The sequence below is a fragment of the Scatophagus argus genome, chromosome 20, assembly GCF_020382885.2.
Source record: "Scatophagus argus isolate fScaArg1 chromosome 20, fScaArg1.pri, whole genome shotgun sequence".
In the NCBI taxonomy this organism is placed as follows: Eukaryota; Metazoa; Chordata; class Actinopteri; family Scatophagidae; genus Scatophagus; species Scatophagus argus.
The window spans coordinates 16,406,229-16,427,801 of record NC_058512.1 but is presented as its reverse complement, the minus strand read 5'-3'; the positions used below and the strand labels follow the sequence as shown (position 1 = coordinate 16,427,801).

At 41.4% G+C, this 21,573-nt stretch overlaps 1 protein-coding gene across 6 annotated transcripts in view; it reads left to right on the top strand.

The window, feature by feature from the left end:
* The window catches only part of tjp2a (tight junction protein 2a (zona occludens 2)), a 34,023-nt gene extending 12,467 nt beyond the window's left edge, over positions 1–21,556 (top strand). Inside the window, exons 1-24 of one of the 6 annotated variants that reach the window (XM_046374789.1) lie at positions 190–503; positions 5,222–5,275; positions 7,916–8,040; positions 8,921–9,023; positions 9,291–10,083; positions 10,519–10,622; positions 11,115–11,268; positions 12,403–12,514; positions 13,016–13,170; positions 13,245–13,326; positions 13,485–13,635; positions 13,879–13,987; positions 14,266–14,485; positions 14,763–14,950; positions 15,060–15,155; positions 15,301–15,380; positions 15,468–15,678; positions 15,921–16,021; positions 16,179–16,403; positions 17,176–17,280; positions 18,039–18,257; positions 18,727–18,804; positions 19,317–19,402; positions 19,536–21,556. In XM_046374789.1, the coding sequence (XP_046230745.1) occupies positions 444–503; positions 5,222–5,275; positions 7,916–8,040; positions 8,921–9,023; positions 9,291–10,083; positions 10,519–10,622; positions 11,115–11,268; positions 12,403–12,514; positions 13,016–13,170; positions 13,245–13,326; positions 13,485–13,635; positions 13,879–13,987; positions 14,266–14,485; positions 14,763–14,950; positions 15,060–15,155; positions 15,301–15,380; positions 15,468–15,678; positions 15,921–16,021; positions 16,179–16,403; positions 17,176–17,280; positions 18,039–18,257; positions 18,727–18,804; positions 19,317–19,402; positions 19,536–19,692 (3,768 nt within the window). In that variant the 5' untranslated portion in view covers positions 190–443 and the 3' untranslated portion in view covers positions 19,693–21,556. Of the gene's footprint in view, positions 1–189; positions 504–3,135; positions 4,194–5,221; positions 5,276–7,915; positions 8,041–8,920; positions 9,024–9,290; positions 10,084–10,518; positions 10,623–11,114; positions 11,269–12,402; positions 12,515–13,015; positions 13,171–13,244; positions 13,327–13,484; positions 13,636–13,878; positions 13,988–14,265; positions 14,486–14,762; positions 14,951–15,059; positions 15,156–15,300; positions 15,381–15,467; positions 15,679–15,920; positions 16,022–16,178; positions 16,404–17,175; positions 17,281–18,038; positions 18,258–18,726; positions 18,805–19,316; positions 19,403–19,535 lie in introns of those variants that run through there. The other 5 variants (XM_046374788.1, XM_046374791.1, XM_046374790.1 and 2 more) reach the window with 5 other exon arrangements.
* The last annotated feature ends 17 nt before the right edge of the window (positions 21,557–21,573 follow it).

Below are 21,573 nucleotides of genomic sequence, written 5' to 3'. Positions count from 1 at the left end.
GATCCATCTCAGCTGTTTTACAGGTGCTGGACCCCTTCAAACATGTATGTATAATGTTATCAGCGATTCGTTATTACTGTTAACCAAGTAAATAGGTTTTCAAGTTTAGTTTAGGTTGAGGTTATAATACTTAACTGCTTTAGTTTGCAGTTAAGTATCACAGTTGCTTTTAAATTTAAACTCCATCTCCACCCCCGCTCTCATTTGGCATAATCTGACCCAAGCCAGGACTCGTCGGCGCTAAGTTTTACCCCGAATGTCTAGTCTTAATGTTTGTAGTAACTAATACTGTATTTCAAGTGAAATAGATAAGAATACACTTTTTACACTTTGAAACTCCGTCTCTTTAAAACTTTGGCCTGCATCCGACCTGGAACATCTAAGTAGATAATATAGTTTTGTTTTAATCTTTGGTACCAGTCCCCGACAGTTCAAAGTGCGTGATGCCAGTTAACGGAGGGGGGCTGTTGTCTCTGAGCAGATATGCAACTCAGTATTTCACCGTAAGTACTTCCATATTTAAATTAAGATATTAATAAACACAAAAGTCGACGAGCAATATCACCGATACTGTTGCTACCGCATTTTGTATGTACGTTTTTGAGGAGGACTCTGGAGTTTCCACAAAACCCTGTTGAAGCCTGTTGCATCCTGCTGCACCTGCTGTGATTAGCTGTCAGCTAGTTTTATAAACGGTTAGTTTACTTAGTCTGACCTTTATAGCTCATATTCATATCTCGACTTTTCACATATTTGATCGCCTGGTCTGGTCTTTGTTTGTCCTTTGGTGGTCAAGAAATTTGTTTTGAATTTTCCACTTTTTCTGCTAACAAATTACGGTGTTGCGGAATGTAGTACGTATCACACCAAAGGCTACAAATATCCTGCGTCATTGTAATGGATTCATTTTTTTAAGTTGTTCGTGCTACGATGTTGTTGTTTGTTGTGCCTGCTGGTGTAACGCAGCTGTGTTTCCAGTAGAGGGCAGACTTGTTCAACCTTTTAGTTAACGGCCGCCAGCACCACAAAGAAACACTGTAACTTACCGCTTATTTTATTTTATTTTATTTTATTTCGATTTTTCTTTATTCATTTGCCAACTGTCTTGGTGTTGTACTGAAGCCAATATTGAGAATGTTCAGCAACACCAACTCTACTTAAAACCTGAAAGGAAACACTTGTAGATTTAATTGATTAGTTTGAAGAAACGTGCAACGGTTCAGATGCACAATTCGTATATCTTTTAATCAATCCTGATAATCGAGAATTACCAGCTTTTCATCACTGATATCAATAAGATAATCCATAATCACACAAGTTTGTGTTTTGAAAAGAATTTCATAATATGCAGTTTGTGCACACCTGAGGGTAAGAGAGACTAAGATGTGAGCATTTAATATTCCAAAACTCTAATAATATTTGTAGTGTTAAAACTTAATATTTGACTCTCTAGTCTACAGTGTCTGGTTCTACCCAGTGCTGCGGTTTGATGTCACGAGTGTGACAACTGCGTGCTGCACTTCTAATATATGTATAAAAATAAATAATTTTTAAAAATATAATTTCTTCATCAGCCAATATCTGATAATATAAATATCCCATTATGGGGTCAATATTTTATCACTCTCATAAACATTGTGCGTCTCAATGCAGCACTTTAGATAATAGTCAATTCAGTAATTGAAAAATATCAAACTTTTTCTGGTTCCAGCATCTCCTATTTCAGGATTTGCTGCTCCTTATTTAATATTATGGTGAACTGAATATTTTGGGGGTATGAATTGTTGCTCACATAAAACAAGATAACTGTAGGCATGACTTCAGACATATTTGGAAATTTTACAGGCAAAACAATGAATAAAGCAATCTATAAATTACATGATCAGTTAAAAAAACAAAACATGGTGTCTCTACTGAGTACTAAAGATTTTATGGCAAATGTATAGTGTTTGAGTTTGAATGTAACCCAAAGAGACTTCATTTTAGAGCAGTTTTAAATTTTTTTCCTACCCACAAATGCTTGAAAATGGTTGAACTCTTGTCCGAATGATTTGTTTTGTAAGTCACGTCCTCCAAGGATGACCCAGTATTTCACCCTCCCTCCTCATTAGTGGAAATGCGTTTGTGTTTTGTTATGTAATGACCAACACTCCGGAGGCTGCGACTTATCCAGCAGGCCTGCCTGCGAGCAGCCGTCACAATGCACAGTGCAAGAAGATGGCCTGGATAAAACTGGTTTAACCCTGTTTTATTTGCTCTAGTCATTTATCTGACTTCCATGAGTTAATATGTTTCTTCTGCCCGCACATTTTTTGACCTTACTGAAAGAACTGGATGTCAAATAGACATAAACCAACAAAAAGAGGAATTGCTGCTTTTTAATACTCCACACACATACAGCTCATTTTTTCACCTCGGCCTCTTCTGCCTCCATCCTCGCACACAACCCTGATATTTTACAGTGTATCACTTTGAAAGATGAGTCTCTGTTACTCCAGTTTATAGTGGTGCATCAGATGACAAAAGTCACGGTTTGGATCGTATCGCAGTTTTGATTCACCGATCATTTTTTCAACCAGCAAACACAAAAGGAAGGTAAATGTAACTTTGCTTTGTATTTATTCTGTTATTGTGGACCACAGATCAAGTATGTTCTGTTACATCACTGCCAGTTGGTAATTTAGCTTGAGGCGGTCAGTGTATAGTAACAGCAAAAACTTCTTACACTGAAAAAAGATTACGTCAGTACTGAATAGTTGGAGATTTGACTTTTAAATCAACATTAGAATGCTGAAAAGTTATTTTAAAATATTGAAAAAAAGGTTAATGTAATCATTTTCAAAATTCACAACATGTTTTTATCTAATGAAACATTCTTCTTCAGACTATATTTGTATATATATATACTTTAGCCTTTCAAAATCAACATTTCCACTGCGGTCACGCCTGCCTGTCATACACACAAAGGCAGATACGTACTTGAGACATTCACAGGGTTGTCTGCACTAATATTGTAAATTGCTTAAGCTGTTAAAGTAAAAAAAGGATAATATAATGTTTCTGCATTCACTCCATCAAGATACCAGCAATGTCATACTGACTATAGAATGATGTCAAAGAAATCACTTTGGATCAGTTATATTCAGTAAAGATTCATGAGGAAAGTTGAATAGAAGGTTCAAACGTGAATAAAATGCATTTGGTACAGCATTAAAAATGTATTTATGCAAACAATATAAATTAACAGTTTTTGAGCCTCCAGATGATGACATTTATTTATCCAGTAAATCTAGTTGTAAAATAGTGCACTTTTCACATTGTTGGCGCACTCACATCTTTCAAACAGACTGCATACTCCCTGTTCATTTGCTTCAACAAACTTCTGGAAGCAGATTCTGTTTCCACTTGGTTTGATAAGGTTAACACGAAACTCTAAATGTGTTCTTGCCTCTGTAGTGTGTAGAGATGCTACATTTGTTCTGTTTTCATTCACACAGTCCTTTTGGCTCTCTGCAGTCCCCCTGCTGCTGCTGCCGGTGGTCATCAGGTTTCCTCTTGTAGGCCAGAAGATCAAAAAAGTGGGTTATGATGGGTGAGCTGCCAGCTCGAGGCGTGCCCCCGTTTCACTAAGCCTAGGCCTGTCATTGGCTCACAGATTTCACTTTCCTCTTTATCTACCACAAAAAAACAATTTCAGTCTAACCATTGTGCCCTCACTAACTCCAGTTTGCAATTAGTGTTAGTTTGTCTTTGCCGACGTGCGAATCGGCTCTGGAACTTCAAGTGTCTGATATATCTTTGGGTGGGAGCAGACATGAAACCAAAAATATGTAGTGTGATTTGTTGTGTTTATGGATGAACACCGGGGTGTTTAATCACCGCGTGCCAGTGCGGGAGTTGGTGTGTCTCTATGTTTACGCTGTCTGCAGACGGTGGGATTTGTGCTGAATGTAGGCCAGCAGAATCCCTCTTACGTCAAAGGCAGGCAGGCGGGCAGATGCAGGAAGAGAGCTGCTGGTGGTTGTGCAGCTGTGACCATGGAGGAGGCTGTGGCGCACATCAGTCTGCCAGAGCACTGAACAGGGAAAGACGCAGATAGGAAGAGCCGGAGAGCACCAATGATGAAGACCGTCCTCAGCCTGCACAGGAAATGGGCCCACGCGGTCAAGACCATACGTATCCTTCAGGGACTCGTGAGTGAGACTCTGCTACCGTGGCTCCAATTTGACTGGATCTGTAGCAGGCAGCTGGACCTGACTGGTTCTGTCATCATGACTGTTAGTTGTGGGTTTTCTTTTAGTGGAGCTGTGTGTTTCAAGAATAGGTGAAGTTTAGTTGAGTTGAGTTTGGTTCTAAAATGAGGGAGCCAAAATTGCAGAAAAGTGGCATCAACTGTTGTAAGATGATCGTCCGGGACCAAAATTAAATATGGTATTTTGACTATGGTAACGGTACATTTTTGTAGAGAAGCTGACGTATGGCCTGTGTTTATGGATTTACTATCGCTTGGTCTTTCACTTGGAATATTTTTGACAAAAGTTAGTTTGTCTTTTATTGTGATTGTTGTAATGCCTGTTTAGATTATTGATCATTTGTTTAACAGGAAAATGTTGAGTTAACTAACTCGTTAATTATGGAAAGTGGGGTGGGGGTGTGATTTCATTTTTCTACATGCAAAGATTTGGTCGTTTTACTCTGTTTCACACAATTTAATACATTCAGGGGTTTTTTTGATTGTTGGACAACAAAATCAATCTCTTGTGCTTCCTTGTTAGTCCTAACAATCAATCAAAAACTGATAATTAGATGAATAAGTAGGAGTTAGTTGCAAACAATTGCTACACTCCTTTGAGTTGCCAGTTTTTTGGTCGTTAAATGAAAGTTTTGTGGATGTTTATTTTCATTTTATCCGTTGGCGGTTTCATAGAGCAGCCTGTCATAGGAACCCTCATCCTGAATTATTTTGTTAAAGAAAGTAAACTGATGTTCAAGTGTTCTCATCATCATTTTATCCGCCCCGAGCCAGGAGTTTTTGTTTTGTTTTTTCATCTTAAGTGTTGTAAACAGGCCAGCAGTGGCCTGTCGTTCTCCTGGGAGTTCCTGGTTGTATAACGACAGCACAGGCTAATGAACTGTCTTTGTTATTACATCACGTAATACATTATTAATCTGTCCAGTGAAATGAAACTACCCTCGGGTAATCTTCCCTTTCTCTCCACAGAACCCGGTCATGGAGGAGACCGTGTGGGAGCAGTACACCGTGACCCTGCAAAGGGTGAGTCCATCTGCACAGATCCACACCAGATCTCCAACTCATTTACGCTGTTTCCATTTAAACCATTTGTTCTGTTGGTTGGCCAAAAGATGGAATTTGGGAAATCGCGATGAGCATTTTTCTGAATTTTTATGACATTTAATAGACTGAACAATAAATCTTGAAAATATTCCCCCGATCAATCAATAATCAGTAATAACTGAAAAAGAAAAATGGTTAATCAATCAGTTGACAGAAACGCTAATAAAATTTGTGATGGTTGATTTTAGCCATTTATCAAGTAAAATGACCAATGCTTAAAACATTACACTGCTGTCCAATTTTTAGTGCTTTTTATAAAATTTTCATGTTGTTGCAAAACACTTACTTAAGTCTAAGTGAGGAATCGTGACATGTTACAGGTTCGGAACCTGTAATGTGTTTAGGACTTGACACGGGCGCAAGTATTTCTACAAACTCTTTTTGTAATTTAATGAAGCCAATGTTGTCATATGTTCAGTGTTATCTGAGCATAAGTGGCTTTGAAAGAGCTTTGTCTCAAGATTGAAATCATGAACTGTTTGATTTAAAAAAAATAAGCAAGATTCAGTGTCCGTGCTCTGTGACACATTCTAGTAGAAATAATCATGAGTTATGTTACATCTCCTTGGTTCAGATCTTTGCTGCTTTGTACATCTCGCCACCAGCCAAGCCAACCAGGCTCTGCATTGCCGTTAATGTTAAGCACGTGTACGACTGTGTGAGCACGGTAAACCAGTTGAGCTTAGGTAATCATCAGGATGAGCTCATTGTCTTGTGCCGATGTTCACTGAGGCCAGAAAAGCAGATTTAGTCCAAAAGGTCCTCTCCTGCAGGCTTGTGACCCCCGTGACTCCACCCCACCACCACAGCCAGCTGTCCCACTCTGCTTTTTACATCGACTTTATATTCTCTTCTCCATTTGTTAACGGAGCTGCATTTTTAAATATGTTGCCTCCACTGCTGCCTCTGTTCCAAACAGAACACCTCCCACCTCGTTAAAGGAACGTTACCATCCGTAGAAGTGTATGAGACTTCCACTATCTTCAGGCTCAACATTCAAAAGAATATTCATGACATTATATAACATAATATTCATCTCTAAATGTGCCAGGGCTAATTTTCAGCTGCCGTTTGATGGTAAAAAAGACAATAATAAATAAACACAAGTACACACAGCAGAACATGGAATAAACAAAACTTAACCTACTAATAAATTGTTAATTGAATAGAAGCATACAGGTGCAACAGACAAGAGTTAACTTTACAAAGGCAATAACATACAGTGCTATAAACAGTTATAACAGGCACACAACACACAAAGCATCTAACGTACAAAAGATGAGCAATATTAAAATCAACTGAAATATATACTCAAAATGTGGGATAAACAGATCAAGTTCTTTTTTAAATAAACATGTGCATCATATGCTCATATTATTAGATAAAACAAATAAGAATAAAGACAAACGTGGAGGATATCGGAGGCACTGGGAGATTTGAGAGGCACAATTTGAATGTTGCCGCTGAATTCACTATTTAAATGGCAGAGAAAGTCTTGATGTTGAAAAATGATTGTTAACTCTGTTGCTGAAAATCTAAGTCAGATAAATAATAAACAAGAAGTATAGACACGTGTGGAGGAGAAGAAATGAGGTGATTTGTTTGCTTTTGCAGTCTTTGCTGTCAGTTTTAAATCTCTTTTATATCCCTGTGGTGATTTTCCAGATTTTTTTTTCTAGCTAGTTGGTTTTTTCTTTTCTTTTTTATGTGGCCTCTCAGGCTCCTAAAACCTTTTCAAAAATCATGTCAGACATCCTTTGTTGTCAAAAATCAAAGCTCAGATCATGAAAAGTTAATACTTTTGGGAAATCTGACAACAACAATCTATTTTCCGATTCTTTATTTCCAACTGCTTCATAATTATTTGATTCTTCATTCATAGTAATTCATGTTTAAGAAAGATGTCTTCTCTATACATGTCCTCTTCTCCCGTGTTTCCTCATTTTCGCCTGTTTTTATTTGTCCGCTCGCACTTTCTCCCTCCCTCTGCCTCTGCAGCCATCTGCTAGAGACAGAGGGAAGTGGTGAATTGTATGAGGGGTTTTTTAACTACAGATGGAAGGGAGAGGATAAAGAGACAGGGTCATCAAATCTCTGACCTAATCTCATCTGGCCAAACTGGAGCAGGTAGAATCATTTAAAGCTGAAACATGTTTCCAGAGAAGCAAGGAGCCTTTAATAACAGAGTTGTTCGCATGTGATCAAACACTGTACGCTTCTTAATTTACAGCCACTCATACTCATGCACGCTTGCAAACGCTGTGAAGCTGAGGATTAGCATCAATGTTAATCACCCGCGATGCACAGAACTACGGATGATGAACATGTAGGCGCTGAACTGCTGCAGTCATACATGACTCCAGTATGCACAACTGTAATCGCGATCAAAATCCCTTTAATCGCCACACACAATACACATACAGCAATGATAATACTGTGTGAGGTGACACATCACAGGGATTACAGGACCTGTGTGTGTACAGGACCATACACACTCACTGACACACAATAGATTGGGGCGCCACATGATTTCCACATGTTTTCTTTTTCTGTTCTCAGGATCCAAAGATGGGCTTTGGCATTGCAGTGTCAGGGGGGCGGGACAACCCAAATGAAGACACCGGCGAGACGTCCATTGTGGTGTCCGACGTCCTGCAGGGAGGACCTGCTGATGGATTGTTGTTGTACGTACCATCGTTGGTCATGATTTGGTCACCAGTTAAACGTGGCTACATTGAGAAACATTGCGGCTGTGTCTCAAATTGTGTGGTGAAGTTGGGATGCTTTCGGAAGCTTTGTTTTAAAGGGAGGCTCTGGTAATTATTTAGGCATGTAAATGATTTGATCATTTGATCACTTCACCCAGCAGCCACAACGTTGCTACAGCGGCTGCAAAGTTATTGTTTAAAGCAGCTGTGACCGTCAAAATTATGCGCATTAAAGTGCTCTTCTTGCCACTTGGAGGCTGAGATTGTCACTCTGAGTGTCTGACAAAATTACAGTAAGAATGCCTGCAAAGATGGGCCTTTTTGTTAAAAATAAAATAAAATCCTTTTTGTTAAACCAGAAACACGAGTCTCACTCAAGGGAAAGAGGTGAGTTGTTGCAGGAAGATGATAGAGGAAATGCGAGTCGAAGGGAGGAGTTTGAAGGTCACAGGGAGGAACTGCCAGCAAGAATTTATTTCCAAATTCATGGCTAAGTATTTAACTGATTTTGACAGGGTAGATAACTGTAGACAACTGCGACAGCTCACCTTGTGAGATTGCAGATTGTTTTTTTAGCAGGAGGGACTCATAATTTTATTTGTCGGCAGGACTTAACCATTTTCTGAAGGACTTCATGGCTCAAGGGATTTATTTCCGTTCTTGCTGCAGCTTAAATGCCATATTGGGAGGGCTCCAAGCAAACACCTGAATAGATACAAAGCTATTAGTGTTCCAACTGGTCACTTTAGGTTCATATGAATATTATACAATCATGTATGAAAAATATGTCTCAAATTTGAAATGAACATTCACAATTAGCAGCCTGTAGCTCACATCAGTGTGTGTTTGTGTTTAGTGAGAATGACCGAGTGGTGCAGGTGAACGCCATCCCAATGGAGGGGGCCATCCACTCCTTCGCAGTCAATACCCTCAGGAAGTGCGGCAAAGTGGCAAAAATTGTAAGTAAAGCTTTTGGTTTGTCGTGTGAACATTAGTCTCGTCACTTAGCTAATAATGGAGAAGTTTTTTACTATGTGGTTGTGATGTAGGTTTGAAATTGGCTTGGGAAATCTAATCACATTTTGTGACACTCCTCTCTTATAGTATTTATTTTCAGCTCCAAAAAGGCTACAAACCCAGAATTAAAAAAAAAAATCCTAATAATAAGTAGGATTAAATAGCATCGTAATTCTAAGAATTTTATTTGCTGAATTTCATATGTACAGACAGTCAAGAGGCCCAGGAAGGTCCCAGTGAACCTGCTGAACCGTCCCCCATCACCTGATGACAGAGTCTTCAGCAATGACTACAATGATGACTACAACTACGAGCAGGACCGCCGCAGTGTGTACAGCGGCCGGAGTGGTGGTGGGCGGGACCACAGCCCGGAGAGGGAACGAGGTGGGGGAGGCTACATGGATTCTGGCTACCACACACGTGAGCGTGACTATGACAGGGACTACGATCGGCGGGAACGTGGCAGGAGCGCAGAGAGAGACCTGAGCCCAGACCGGCACTACAGGAGAGACGGCAGCAGAGGTCGCACTTTGGATAGAGAGCGCAGCCCGGATCGCCCTTACAGGAGCGAACACATGCTCGCCCGTGACTACAGCCCAGACAGAAGGTACCGCAGTGAGCGCACACTGGACCGGGACTACAGTCCTGATCGGCGCTACCGCAGCGAGCGCGCCCTTGATAGGGACTACAGCCCAGACAGACGCTACCGCAGTGACCGAACGCTGGACCGCACCAACAGCCCGGACTTGCGCCGCAGACGAGACAGCCACAGCCCAGTTCGAGGCCACGGACGTGACCACAGCTTTGAACGAGGACGTGATCACGGCCCTGCCGACCCGAGGAAGTACGATGAACCGCTGAAGAGAAGTGGGAGCAAAGACCGCTTGGACCGCTCGCCATCACCCGCTGCCATGCCCATCCCTCTACCCCGCCCCGCCCGGGACCTGGAACCACTGGAGAAACCGCTCAATGTGCTGCTGTTGAAGAACCGGCCCAACGAAGGTGAGAAACTAACACTGTTACCAGTTGCTCTTGTTAGGCTGTTGGACTACATTTCAACAAAAAAGCCAAGTTTGGCTGAGAGGTGTTTGAAATCACAAGACATTACATTACTTTTATAAAACAAAGGCAAGAAAGGTTCCCAAGTGTTAAAGAACATGTAGTAACCAGGACTTCATGCATTTCTTTTTAACTGTAAATCAGTTAAAATCGGCGACTCAAAAAGCCCAAAAATGAGTAATGAATAGCTTTAATGAAGGGGCGGTGGGGCGAAATCCTGAGCCAACCCTCACTGACAGATCTTTGTGTGTATAAGTAACACTCCATTTAAACATAAGCCAATCAGAGTAGAGTCAGTCAAATGTTAAATGTAGGGGGTATAACACATTTCTCTTTTGAAACTATACAAAGCTAATTCTTATTTACCATCTTTTCCAGAGTATGGCCTTCGTCTGGGCAGTCAGCTCTTCATTAAAGAGATGACCAACACAGGACTTGCCTCCAGAGATGGGAACCTGCAGGAAGGGGACATTATATTAAAGGTAGGATCCAACTTTTTTCTCAGAGTGCAGATTATGGATTGCAATTTATAATTATCTCATTATTTTTGTTTAATATGTTTAGCCATCTCAAAGGTCCAATGTGTAGTATTTTGAAGGATCTGTTGGCAGAAATGGAAATTTTCGTTACTGTATAAGAAAGAGTGCCATTTTTATCCGCTGCTGTTGGTTCTCTTTAGCCTCACCTCTAGATGTCACTGAATCTTACACACTGGAGCTTTAATGTCAAACATAGTGTAAAAATGCCAATAACAAGTTCACTGAGGCAGAAGAGATGTTTTCTGTGGGACAGCCTAAAAGCAGTACATCCATACATTTGCATTTTTAAGATTTGATTATTAAAATTAAATAAATTGTCCTCTGTGCTCAGTCTCCTGGTTTAATGGTATAAACTCACCATCTTTCATGGTGTTGTGTGGTTGAATATGGTTGAATCTTCGCCGTGATAAGCATTCTCCTCTTTCTCTCTGTCAGATTAACGGCACAGTGACAGAGAACCTGTCTCTCAGCGATGCAGGAAAGCTGATTGAGAAGTCTCGCGGGAAGCTGCAACTGGTGGTGCAGAGAGACAGGCGGCAGGTGCTGATCCGCGTCCCCCCAATGGTGGACAGCGACTCTGAGCTCGATGGTGAGAGACAAACGAAACTGAAAAGCAGCAGATCCTATCCAGTGTAAAGGCAAATCTGACATGTGGCCACCATCATCATATAGAAACCCACTGCATATGAACTTCATATGAATCAACTGTGGAAATGTTGCTGTTATTGTTGTTGTTTTTGTTGTTGTTGTATCTGTTCACCAAACCTGTTTTTCCATCATAAAATAAAAGTTCTGCTCACTCATCAGTATTTACTATTGTTTGAATATATTTACTTTGGATAAGTATTTTACATAGCAGTACCAGCGCTATGAGCTAACCAGAGATTCTTCAGTCTGTCATCATTGTTCTTCCACCAATGATTACGCACTCCTTTATACCTGTTTTTGATGTCACATGACCAGATGGCATGCTGTGATTGGTCAGGACCAATCTAGATAAGTGGTGTGAGTGGATTGTTCACTGACCAAATGTTTGCAGGGAGGGGTTGGGGAGGGGGTAGCCGGAAGACTTGTGACCCAATTTATCTGGTTTTGGGACTGCGTGTTTGTGTGTGAGAGAGCGTGTGTGTGTTCGCATGTGTGAAAGAGCTCGCTCTCCTCGGGCAGGGTGATCTAATCTCTCATCATAATCCTACTATTGGGCATAACAGAATTTCATTAAGTTAAGGTTCACACCACAGCAGGTCTCTGCTGCCTGCCGCCCAGCATCCCTCTCTGTAAAGATGTCTGACAGTTGGGTGTGATTGTGTGTCTTATTTAGCTGTGCAAGGTTCAAATTAGTGCATCTTTTTGATTGGTAATGATATTGTATTGCTTCATCAATCCTGCTGTGCTAAAATGTATCAATCTAGCTTTTCCTCCTAAGTTCCAGTGTTTCTGTTGTGATCAAGATCCTTGGAGCTGCTACTGCAAATAATTACAAGAAATACTTCACTTTGTGTCGTGATGTCACCTTCATTTGTGTGTGTGTTTGTGTGCATTCCTCTTTCCATAACCCGCGGGTCAGTTTGCCACGTTATGTAAATTAAAAAATACAAGCGCATCAAGGAGAAATGAAACATTTGACTCTTCCAGACATGTTTTTATTACCTGAACGTGAACCCAAAGGTTGCTTCCGAGAGCCTGTGATGTTTTTCAACCTGGTTGTCGGTGTGCGTTGCAGATATCTCAGAGATCGAGTCGTACCGCTCCTACTCTCCACAGGATGACAGGCGGGGCCACCACTCAGACCTCTCTTCACACTCCTCCAATGAGAGGCTGAGAGATAAGCCCAGGTAAGATATCATTAAATCTTTAGCTGTGGGAAGGAATTGTTTCCGCCACCCAAGGATTTAACTGCTTTGTAGTCAGGAGTTACAGAGATTTTTATTTCTTTAGATTATCAAAGCCACAAAGTCCAGCTTCATGAAGACATCCTCAAAGATTTCATTATCTGTGTGTTGTTAAATACAGCAGAAAATCAGGATAATGCAGGATTATGTTGATTTATGCCTCATGAAGATTAATCAGTCCATCACATTAAATCAAGGCAAAGCAGTTTCTCTGCATCAACTAAGTGCTGTAATATTTGAGTTGCCCGCACATTTATTTTTCATCAGCCTTTTTGCCTTTGTCTTGATCAGCCGGCAGGAAGTTATTAGACTCATGTCTCTTTTCTTTTTCCTTGTTTTTTTTTTTTTTGCGGAGGTTGAGTGATGACACATAACAGCCAACTGATGTTGTGCATTTACCAGCATGATAAGACATATTATGATTCTTGAACTTGATATCACCAGAGATGACCCGCCCAACAGGCTTGCAAAAATGGGCGCCATGCCAACACCATTCAGAGTTCCTGACAGAGCAGCGGAAGACACTCCCACTTTGTCAGCAGAGAGGGAGGAGCCTCGATCAGAAACACCTCCTGGTAAACAAGTGTCTCATTCACAATGTAAGCTTTGATCATTTACCAGGTTGGCGTGGCTATAAACTGGAAAGCATAAACATGTTTGTTTGTTTCTGCAGCAGCAGTCACTGTCGCCCCAAAGGTCCATGCTCCTCCTAAGGTGCCACTGAAGCCAAACGTAGAGGACCTGGAAGTATATGGGTCAGTACATAACAAATGGTTATTCAGCATGTCTCTGTCCAGAATTTTGGCCACACGTCTGTTGGATCTGCTCTCTCCGGGGTCCATAGTTAAAAGTTTCTGGATATTTTCCTTCCTTTGTTGCGGCCATGTAACTAAACCTTGCTTTCATCGTTCAGGCCAAGCACAGTGATGGTGCTTTTCCAGAAAGGCGACAGCGTGGGTCTGAGGCTGGCGGGGGGAAATGATGTCGGCATCTTCATCGCTGGTGTTCAGGAGGACAGTGCAGCTGAGCAGGAGGGTCTCCGTGTAGGAGATCAGATCGTGAAGGTGACACTTCCACATTAAAAACCCTGCAGATAAAACATTAGACTCTGACCAGTGTGTAGATACTGGCTGTTGAACACCACTGTAAACATTGCAAAAGACAGAAAATATACAAAGAAATTAAAGAAAATGTAAAATTATGTAAAAAGAAACTCATTCTCAGTCCTCAGACACAGTCCATGTTGTAATATGGTGTTATATACTGATTATTGTGTATTTAAGTCTGTATGTATTTGCCTGTTTTAGGTGAACAACATGGACTTCAGAGGCATGGTGCGTGAGGATGCTGTTCTCTACCTCCTGGAGATTCCCAAAGGAGAAGATGTAACCATTCTTGCACAAAGCAAACCTGAAGGTACTGTGCCGTGTAGATAACTAGAAAACTAAGACAATATGTGTAGCTGATTCACTTAACTGGCCTCTTCGGTAATGTCAGTTTGGGTGTATAGGAATAAGTGGTTGTGCTAGATTTTTGAAAGAATTTACTGAGATACAACATGTACAGCATGAGATCCAGAATTTGAGCCCTGTGGTTCACCAAATCCACTCATCAGTGCTGTGAGGTTGAGACATTTATGCAGTCTTAGTTTTTAGTTAAGTGTGGTGTTTTTCCCATTTGTTTTATGTTTTCAGTGTACAAGGACATTTTAGCATCTGGCAGAGGTGACTCTTTCTTCATCAGGACCCACTTTGAGTATGAGAAAGAGGCTCCTCAGAGCCTTCCTTTCACCAGAGGAGAGATCTTCAAAGTGACGGACACACTTTACGATGGCAAACTAGGCAACTGGCTGGCGATACGCTCGGACAAAGACAACCAGCTGCTGGAGAAAGGAATCATCCCCAACAAGAGCAGGTGCGTGCAGGGGTTGTGGTCATCATGTATGCTGGGTTAAGTGCTTGTTAAATTGATTTGCATAATATATGTGCATCTGTAATATTAATATTGGACATGTTGGCAAAAATTCCAGTCCTTCACTGGCTTTGGAGAAGCTAGAAACAATTGAATCCTCTGATCAGTGCCACAGTCTGGCATTACAAAGCTCTGCATCATCAGGAGTCACTCAAAATCATGTAGCATAGAAAATTAAAAAGTAATGGAAATGGACTTAAGCGCTTTTTTTGTCTAACAGAGCTGAGCAAATGGCCAACGTTCAAAATGCCGCTCGGGCAGCATCAGGCAACGACAGGGGAGACTTCTGGAGGCTGAGAGGTCAAAGGGCGGCGAAGAAGAAAGACTTACGCAAGAGCAGGGAGGACCTCAGCACAACTCCAGTCACCACACGGTTCCCCGCCTATGAGAGAGTGGTCTTACGTGAAGGTATCCAAAAAGTTTTCTAGTGGCCTCTCAGTTTCAGACAAATATATTTTAGCTGTCCTTTGTTTTTCTTTTGACTGAATTTGTATGTTCCACTACATGTTCCATTCAGCTGGTTTCAAGAGACCTGTTGTGATATTTGGACCCATTTCTGATGCGGTAAATGAAAAACTGGCCACCGATATGCCCAGCGAGTTTGTCGTTGCCAGTAAGTGCTTACATCATCACCTCTTCACTCAAGTTGTTTTAAGTGGCATTGCAGCACACATAGTCTGTTCAACGTGATGAATATTAAGTAGTATTTTATTATGACGGATTCTTACATTCTGATTGTAATTTCTTCCCTCACACAGGAACGGAGCCCAAGGATGCAGGAAGTGAGAAGTCGTCCGGAGTTGTGAGACTCAACACCATCAGACAAATCATTGAACAGGTGCAGCACACGAGGGAAAAAAAAAATCACATTTATGGAACTATCTTTACATCATTTAACACTAACAGCTTCTTCCTGTTTCTTCAGGATCGTCACGCTCTGCTGGATGTGACTCCCAAAGCTGTGGACACTCTGAACTATACCCAGTGGTATCCCATCGTCATCTTCCTGAACCCAGACAGCAAGCAAGGGGTCAAGACCATGAGGAACCGCCTCGTACCCGGGTCCAACCGCAGCACCCGCAAACTGTACGAGCAGTCTGTCAAGCTGAGGAAGACCTGCTCGCACCTTTTCACAGGTAGATTTTACTATGATAGTAGCTGTCCCCAGCAATAATGACAAGAATAATAAATGTATTTTATTAATAAAATGCTTTTTATTCATGATAGGGTTTTAAAGGGGCTCAAAATCCACGTAGCGTGAACAACATCATTCTTCTCACTTGGCGCTTACATCACCCACAGCTGGCTTTTGGATATCATTAAGATTCACACTGATTGTTGGTGATTGTTTTGTTGATTGCTTTCTCTGCACGTTTAGCAACCATCGACCTGAACTCGGCCAATGACGCGTGGTACGGCAACGTGAAGGATTCCATTCAGGAGCAGCAGGACAGAGCTGTGTGGGTGTCTGAAGGCAAGGTGGGTCTTGTCATCTGTGTGAAGGACACGCTGCTGACAGGCAGTTTTCAAACAGTTTAATGGGCTCCAAAAATAAACAGCAATGATGTGTCCATTGTTGTGACAAGTTCTGTGAGACATCCAGTATGAAGTCTGTATTGTCACTTCCCGTTCTCAGTTGGACGGCTCAGAGGAGGACCTGGATCTCCATGACGACCGCATGTCCTACCTGTCAGCCATGAGCGCGGACTACCTGAGCATGGACAGCCGTCTGACCAGCGACTACGAAGACACGGCAGATGAAGGCGGAGCTTACACTGACAACGAGCTAGATGAGCCAATGGATGAGCCCCAGCCGGTGTCGGCCATCAGTCGATCATCAGAACCCGTGCTGCCAGATGAGGTGGGAGCACCCGCTGACACCATACTGTGTATAACCTCTCATTCTCACCATCATTTACTCACTGCTAGTTTTATCCCAGTTTAAATTTATATTATTATCATACAAGCATGACAATACAGAAACATCTGGTCCAGTGTTTCTAAAATCAATTGCACCTTGTGTCATTTTCAGTTAACTGAATCATAAGTTATACATAGAATTACTCAACACAACATCAAAGATGGGAACATCACCAGTTACAAACATATGACTCACTTTGCATCATTTGTATGCCATCTGAAGCCTTTATAGTTTTTGCTTTACAGTAACTCCAGCACAGATGGCTGTGTCAAATGGAGTACGGTTGGTTCTAAAAAGCACTGTTCTGACATCATCTGTACTCATTTGAAAGATTCATGAGTGCATATTGGCCTATGCATTAATTTTGCAACACTGGCTCTGCATATCATCATCATCATCATCACATAAGTCTTCGTTGATAATTTGGTCTTAATATTTTGCTTTAAGAGAAAGAATAAAGGACTTCTGATCCTCCTTGGTCTTCAACAATCATGACATCACTGTCTCATAGAGTTAGTCGTATTGTCATACTGAACACCACAACTTGAGCAGAATCTGAGCAGTTTCTGTAAGACAGCACAACAAGGAGACAGGACCACTAAGTGATCAATGTGTTTAATAAGACTATTCCCCTGCATACACCCACCATACAACTTGTGTTTGCATAACCTGACAACCCTTCTGTGCTGTGTGCGTGTGCGTTTGTGTGTAGAGGCCTCAACCTGAACCCCGGGCTCGTATGAGGAGGTCAGGGAGCAGAGAGATGCTGAACAGAGAGCCCAGTCCCCCCCCTTCTTTTGTCCCTGAACCCCCAAAGGTGAGATCTTCCCTCCTCCGTTCCCAAAAACTCTTCATAATATCCGTCTGGCTGCTGACTGCTTTCCTATGACTAATTTCCTATTCACTTTCCTTTTCACACTTTGTTAAGAACTTGTGTTCAAAAGTCCATCCAAAAGACTACAATATACATCATTTCCACAATGTGTCAAATTGAGAAAATAAGTAATACAAACAGAAAAAATTAGGAAGTATAGTTAATAATGATAATCTCATCATGTTTATAATAAAGTTTTTAGATAAATAAATGAAAATGTAAGTATGCAGATGGCTTTTACTTAAATATCTTGAATAAGAAGGCGATTAATTGTGTGCACCTATTTAATATTAATGCTCTTAGTTTAACAGGCTCTGTGTAATTTCCAGATTCGATAATGAACCAATACGATGTGAGTTGTTTTCAGTAGCACCCTGTGAGGAATACTGAAAGGAAGCCAAAATGAAACACTGTCTAAACACAAGCAGCTGTACAAAAACTTTGCCTCAATCGAATCATCGAAAATTTGCACAATTTGGATGTAAACAGATAAATATCAAACTGATATAATAACCCAGAAATAGTCTCTTTTGCCAGTTTGAATCCCTGGAGTGACCTTCATCATTCAGAAGCAGCAGGTCTAACACATGTTTTAATTTGAAGGATGGATGATGCTGATGCAGACTGTCTCCATCAAAATCCATGTGGCAGCTAAATAAAGATTTGAGATGGTATCGTGAACGGTCCTGTTCCTGTGACAGGTGCGGGCTCAGACTCGGACTGACTCATCGCGGAGTTATGACTCACGCTCCAGCAGCACCATCAGCAGTGACGCGGTGGTTGGAAACAAGCCGGCTCCCCCACCCGTGGCCCTGAAGCCCAGCGTCACCCGTCTGAACCAGCATTCAGAGGAGCCGAGCCCGGGGAGGGAGGAGGAGGAATCAGCGGAGGACCCCGCCAACAAATCCTTCCTGGGCAAGGTTAGCGTCATCATTATTTCTTTGTTTATTGCAGCTTTAGGCCAACAAAGTAGTTCCTATTTTATGAAATATGGCATTTTCCTTTGAAGAAATACTCTGATAGTCGCTTGGCTCCTCAACATTTAGACTTTGTTTTTCTCCTGTTTAAGACAGAGGCCTTAATTCAGTTAACTAATAATTTTTTTTCTTTCTTCATCCTTTGCTTTTATTGCTTCTGATATGAAATAGAGAATGGGTGAACAGGTAACCGAATGTGTCTGCATTCATCTCAACCCTCCTTTTCAAATCCGTAACTACTCATCATCCGTCACAGCAGTGTCCTGCCACCTTCATTTCATTAAATTCTCACACTGAGACGTTTGACTTGACGGTCACCTTCATTATCAATCACGCCATGTGAATGTGCAGTGTGTACTATGAATCCTCAAAACTGGAACGGTGCTGAACATATTAATGCGTTTCCTTCTAGATTAAAGCTTTTGAGAAGATGGACCACCTAGCTCGGGCTCAGAGGATGCTGGAGCTGCAAGAGGCCGAAAGTGCTCGAGTCAGTACCGTTTTTATTCAGATTATTCATATTAAGGCCTGAAGCGGGATGTGATGTGTCCTGTCCCAGTCGTTCACATTGACTGTGGCAACAGAGCAGACAGCTGCAAAAAAAACCAAAAAGAAAAACTTATTTTTTTTTAAATGTCTACATTTATTGCTTATGTGCCTCCGCTTACACTGTTAAATCAAACAGTGTAACCCTGAGGGCGTCTTCCAACCTCCACCTCACCAGTCATTTAAATACACAATGGATACAGAGGGTTCACATTTTTTCACGTCTAAATACAGGACTTGCATGTCCATATGTTGAACAACAAGGAACCAGTAAGCCTTTCAGTGTTGGACATGTGAGCATTGTTTAAGGCAGACTTGGAAAAAAAAAAAAAAAAAGTCTGAACTTCTCCTTTAAGTAAACAGTGGGACATGCTGGACAAACAGGATTAGGATGTCTTGTGGTGTTTTTTAAATGTTGTATTACTTCTGACATATCTAGGTCTTCTCTCTACACAGTTGGAAATTGCCCAGAAGCATCCAGACATCTACGCCGTCCCAGTGAAACTGCCAAAACCCAACCTCAGTCGTCCTCAGCCAATAGGGTGAGGGCGCCCTTCTTCTCTGTAGCACAATAAAAATGACATTTATTTGTGAAGATGATGTAGGTTATTGAGCTTTAGTCTTATGAAAGGAAACTGCTCCATCATTGCTGTCTGTTTGTGTGTGTGTTATCAGTTCCAGCTCCAATCCCGAGCAGCAGACTCCCTTCAGGCCACCGTACTCTGAGAGCAGAGGACGCGAGGACGACGAGACCGAGTACCGCAGGCAGCTGGCCGAGCACACCAAGAAAGGATACTACAATCCTCAGAAATACAAAGACACTGAGCTGTAGGCTGGGAAACCAGGAAGTGACATCACCCCTGCACACATCATCACTACGAACAGACCGCGTTTGTTGCCTTGGTAGCAGCTCACGCAGCTCGGTGAAAAACTCTCAGAACTTTGTTTCAGCTCTCATCTCGGAAACTTTTCAGTCCTGTCGTCTCACTGCTGTGCACGTTGTTCTTCATACAAGCTTGTACAAAGATTGTATGCTGATCCAGGCAGCATACACGCAATATTCATATGGAGAGTGTATTTTGGCAAGTTCGCCGTCACACGTGTCCTAAACAGAAAACATGGCTGATGTTGCTGGCATACCTTCTTTCAGACCTGATATGTCAGTGTATATATGCTTTGGTTATGTCTGAAGAGTCGTTTTATTTTCCAACCATTGCACAGACATATATCCCCAGTGTTGGTCTTTCACTGCGGTGGAGTGACTCAGCATGTTTTTCTGAACGATGCATACCTTGTGATTTTTGAAAATGATGTGCTTTTTTGTGATTTTGAAGGGATTTTCAGAGCCTGTGAGGATTTAGCTTACAGCCTGTGACAAGAAATATTTTGTCTTCTGCATGATAAATGTTAAAATTAAAATTAAATTATTAAATGAATACTATAGACAAATAGAAATTGAGGATATGTGACCAGCTACTCCACGTAACGTCTAAATTGGGAAAGGGGTTAGAAATCTTTCTCATATGGCAGGTTCAATATTTTTGGGCTTTGAACTGTCTGAGGATTCAGTAAATAGTTTCAGAGCATCTGTAAGTGTTGATAGACAACCGCTCGGGTTTTTCAAATCTCAGCAGGTGTACATTTTTCAGAAAGTCACATGCTTACTTCTGTTACTGGAATGTAATGGTAAGGCTGAAGGCAGAAACTGGTGCAGAGTAACACCAACTTCCAACCAAAGCACATTATCTACACTGTTGGGTTTTACATCCTGTTAGCAAGTGGGTTTTTTTTGTGTTTTTTTTTTTTGCATGTCTCCAATGTTCTGTCACAAACAGTGTAAAAATCAAACAGCGAGACAGGCTGATACTCTGTCAGCAGCTGCACTGATGTCAAATAAGTGTTAGTTTTTCTTTTCTGATTATTCTCCTACAAAGGTCTTCTCTGATTTATTGTGCGCCTGTACATTCCTGATTTGACTTTGTATGTACTCTACACTGTGTAATATGAGTGCATTCTCGGACAGCAACATATTTTCAAGTGCCTTGCAGCTCTGATGTTAGCTCGGGAAAACAACTGAAGCTTTACTGAAATGGAACGAACAACAAAGGGTTAAAAGAAAGTACTGTTTTGAGTAAATTTTTCTGTATTCTCAACAGTGACAGCACACAAGTTGTAGATTTAATTAACAGGATACATCACCTCCACCAAAGAAGAGTCACTGGAGATGATGAGTTGTGGTGCAGGAGGATCTCATGAAAATGGTTGAAATATCTGTGCTGAAAGTCTGAAAACAGTGTAAGGTGTCCTTAGGATGGAAGTTGTGCAGATGTCCGTCTTCTGTATTTATGTCAGAGTTCACACACTTCAGATAACGGCGGGAAGAATTATGAGGTTCGAGTTCGATTTAAGTGCAGCACAGCATAAGCCTGACGTTTCTGACAGTTTGTGCGTTTGTCTTTATTTGCTGCTTGCAGCCAAAGACAATTGCACTGTTGTTGCATTTCTGTTTTTATACTGACGCTGAACTCAGTCTTTGTACATGGGAGCATCTGGAATGTGGTGACGACAATCATGTCGGTTGATGAGTTTCTTTTAAATGTCTTGTGATCTCTTTTTTTTTATTTTGTGATCTCTGTAGTGTTACAACAAAAGACTCAAATTCAATAAATAAATCTGTTTTTTACGTTGTTTTATAACAGTGTTTCTATTTGGA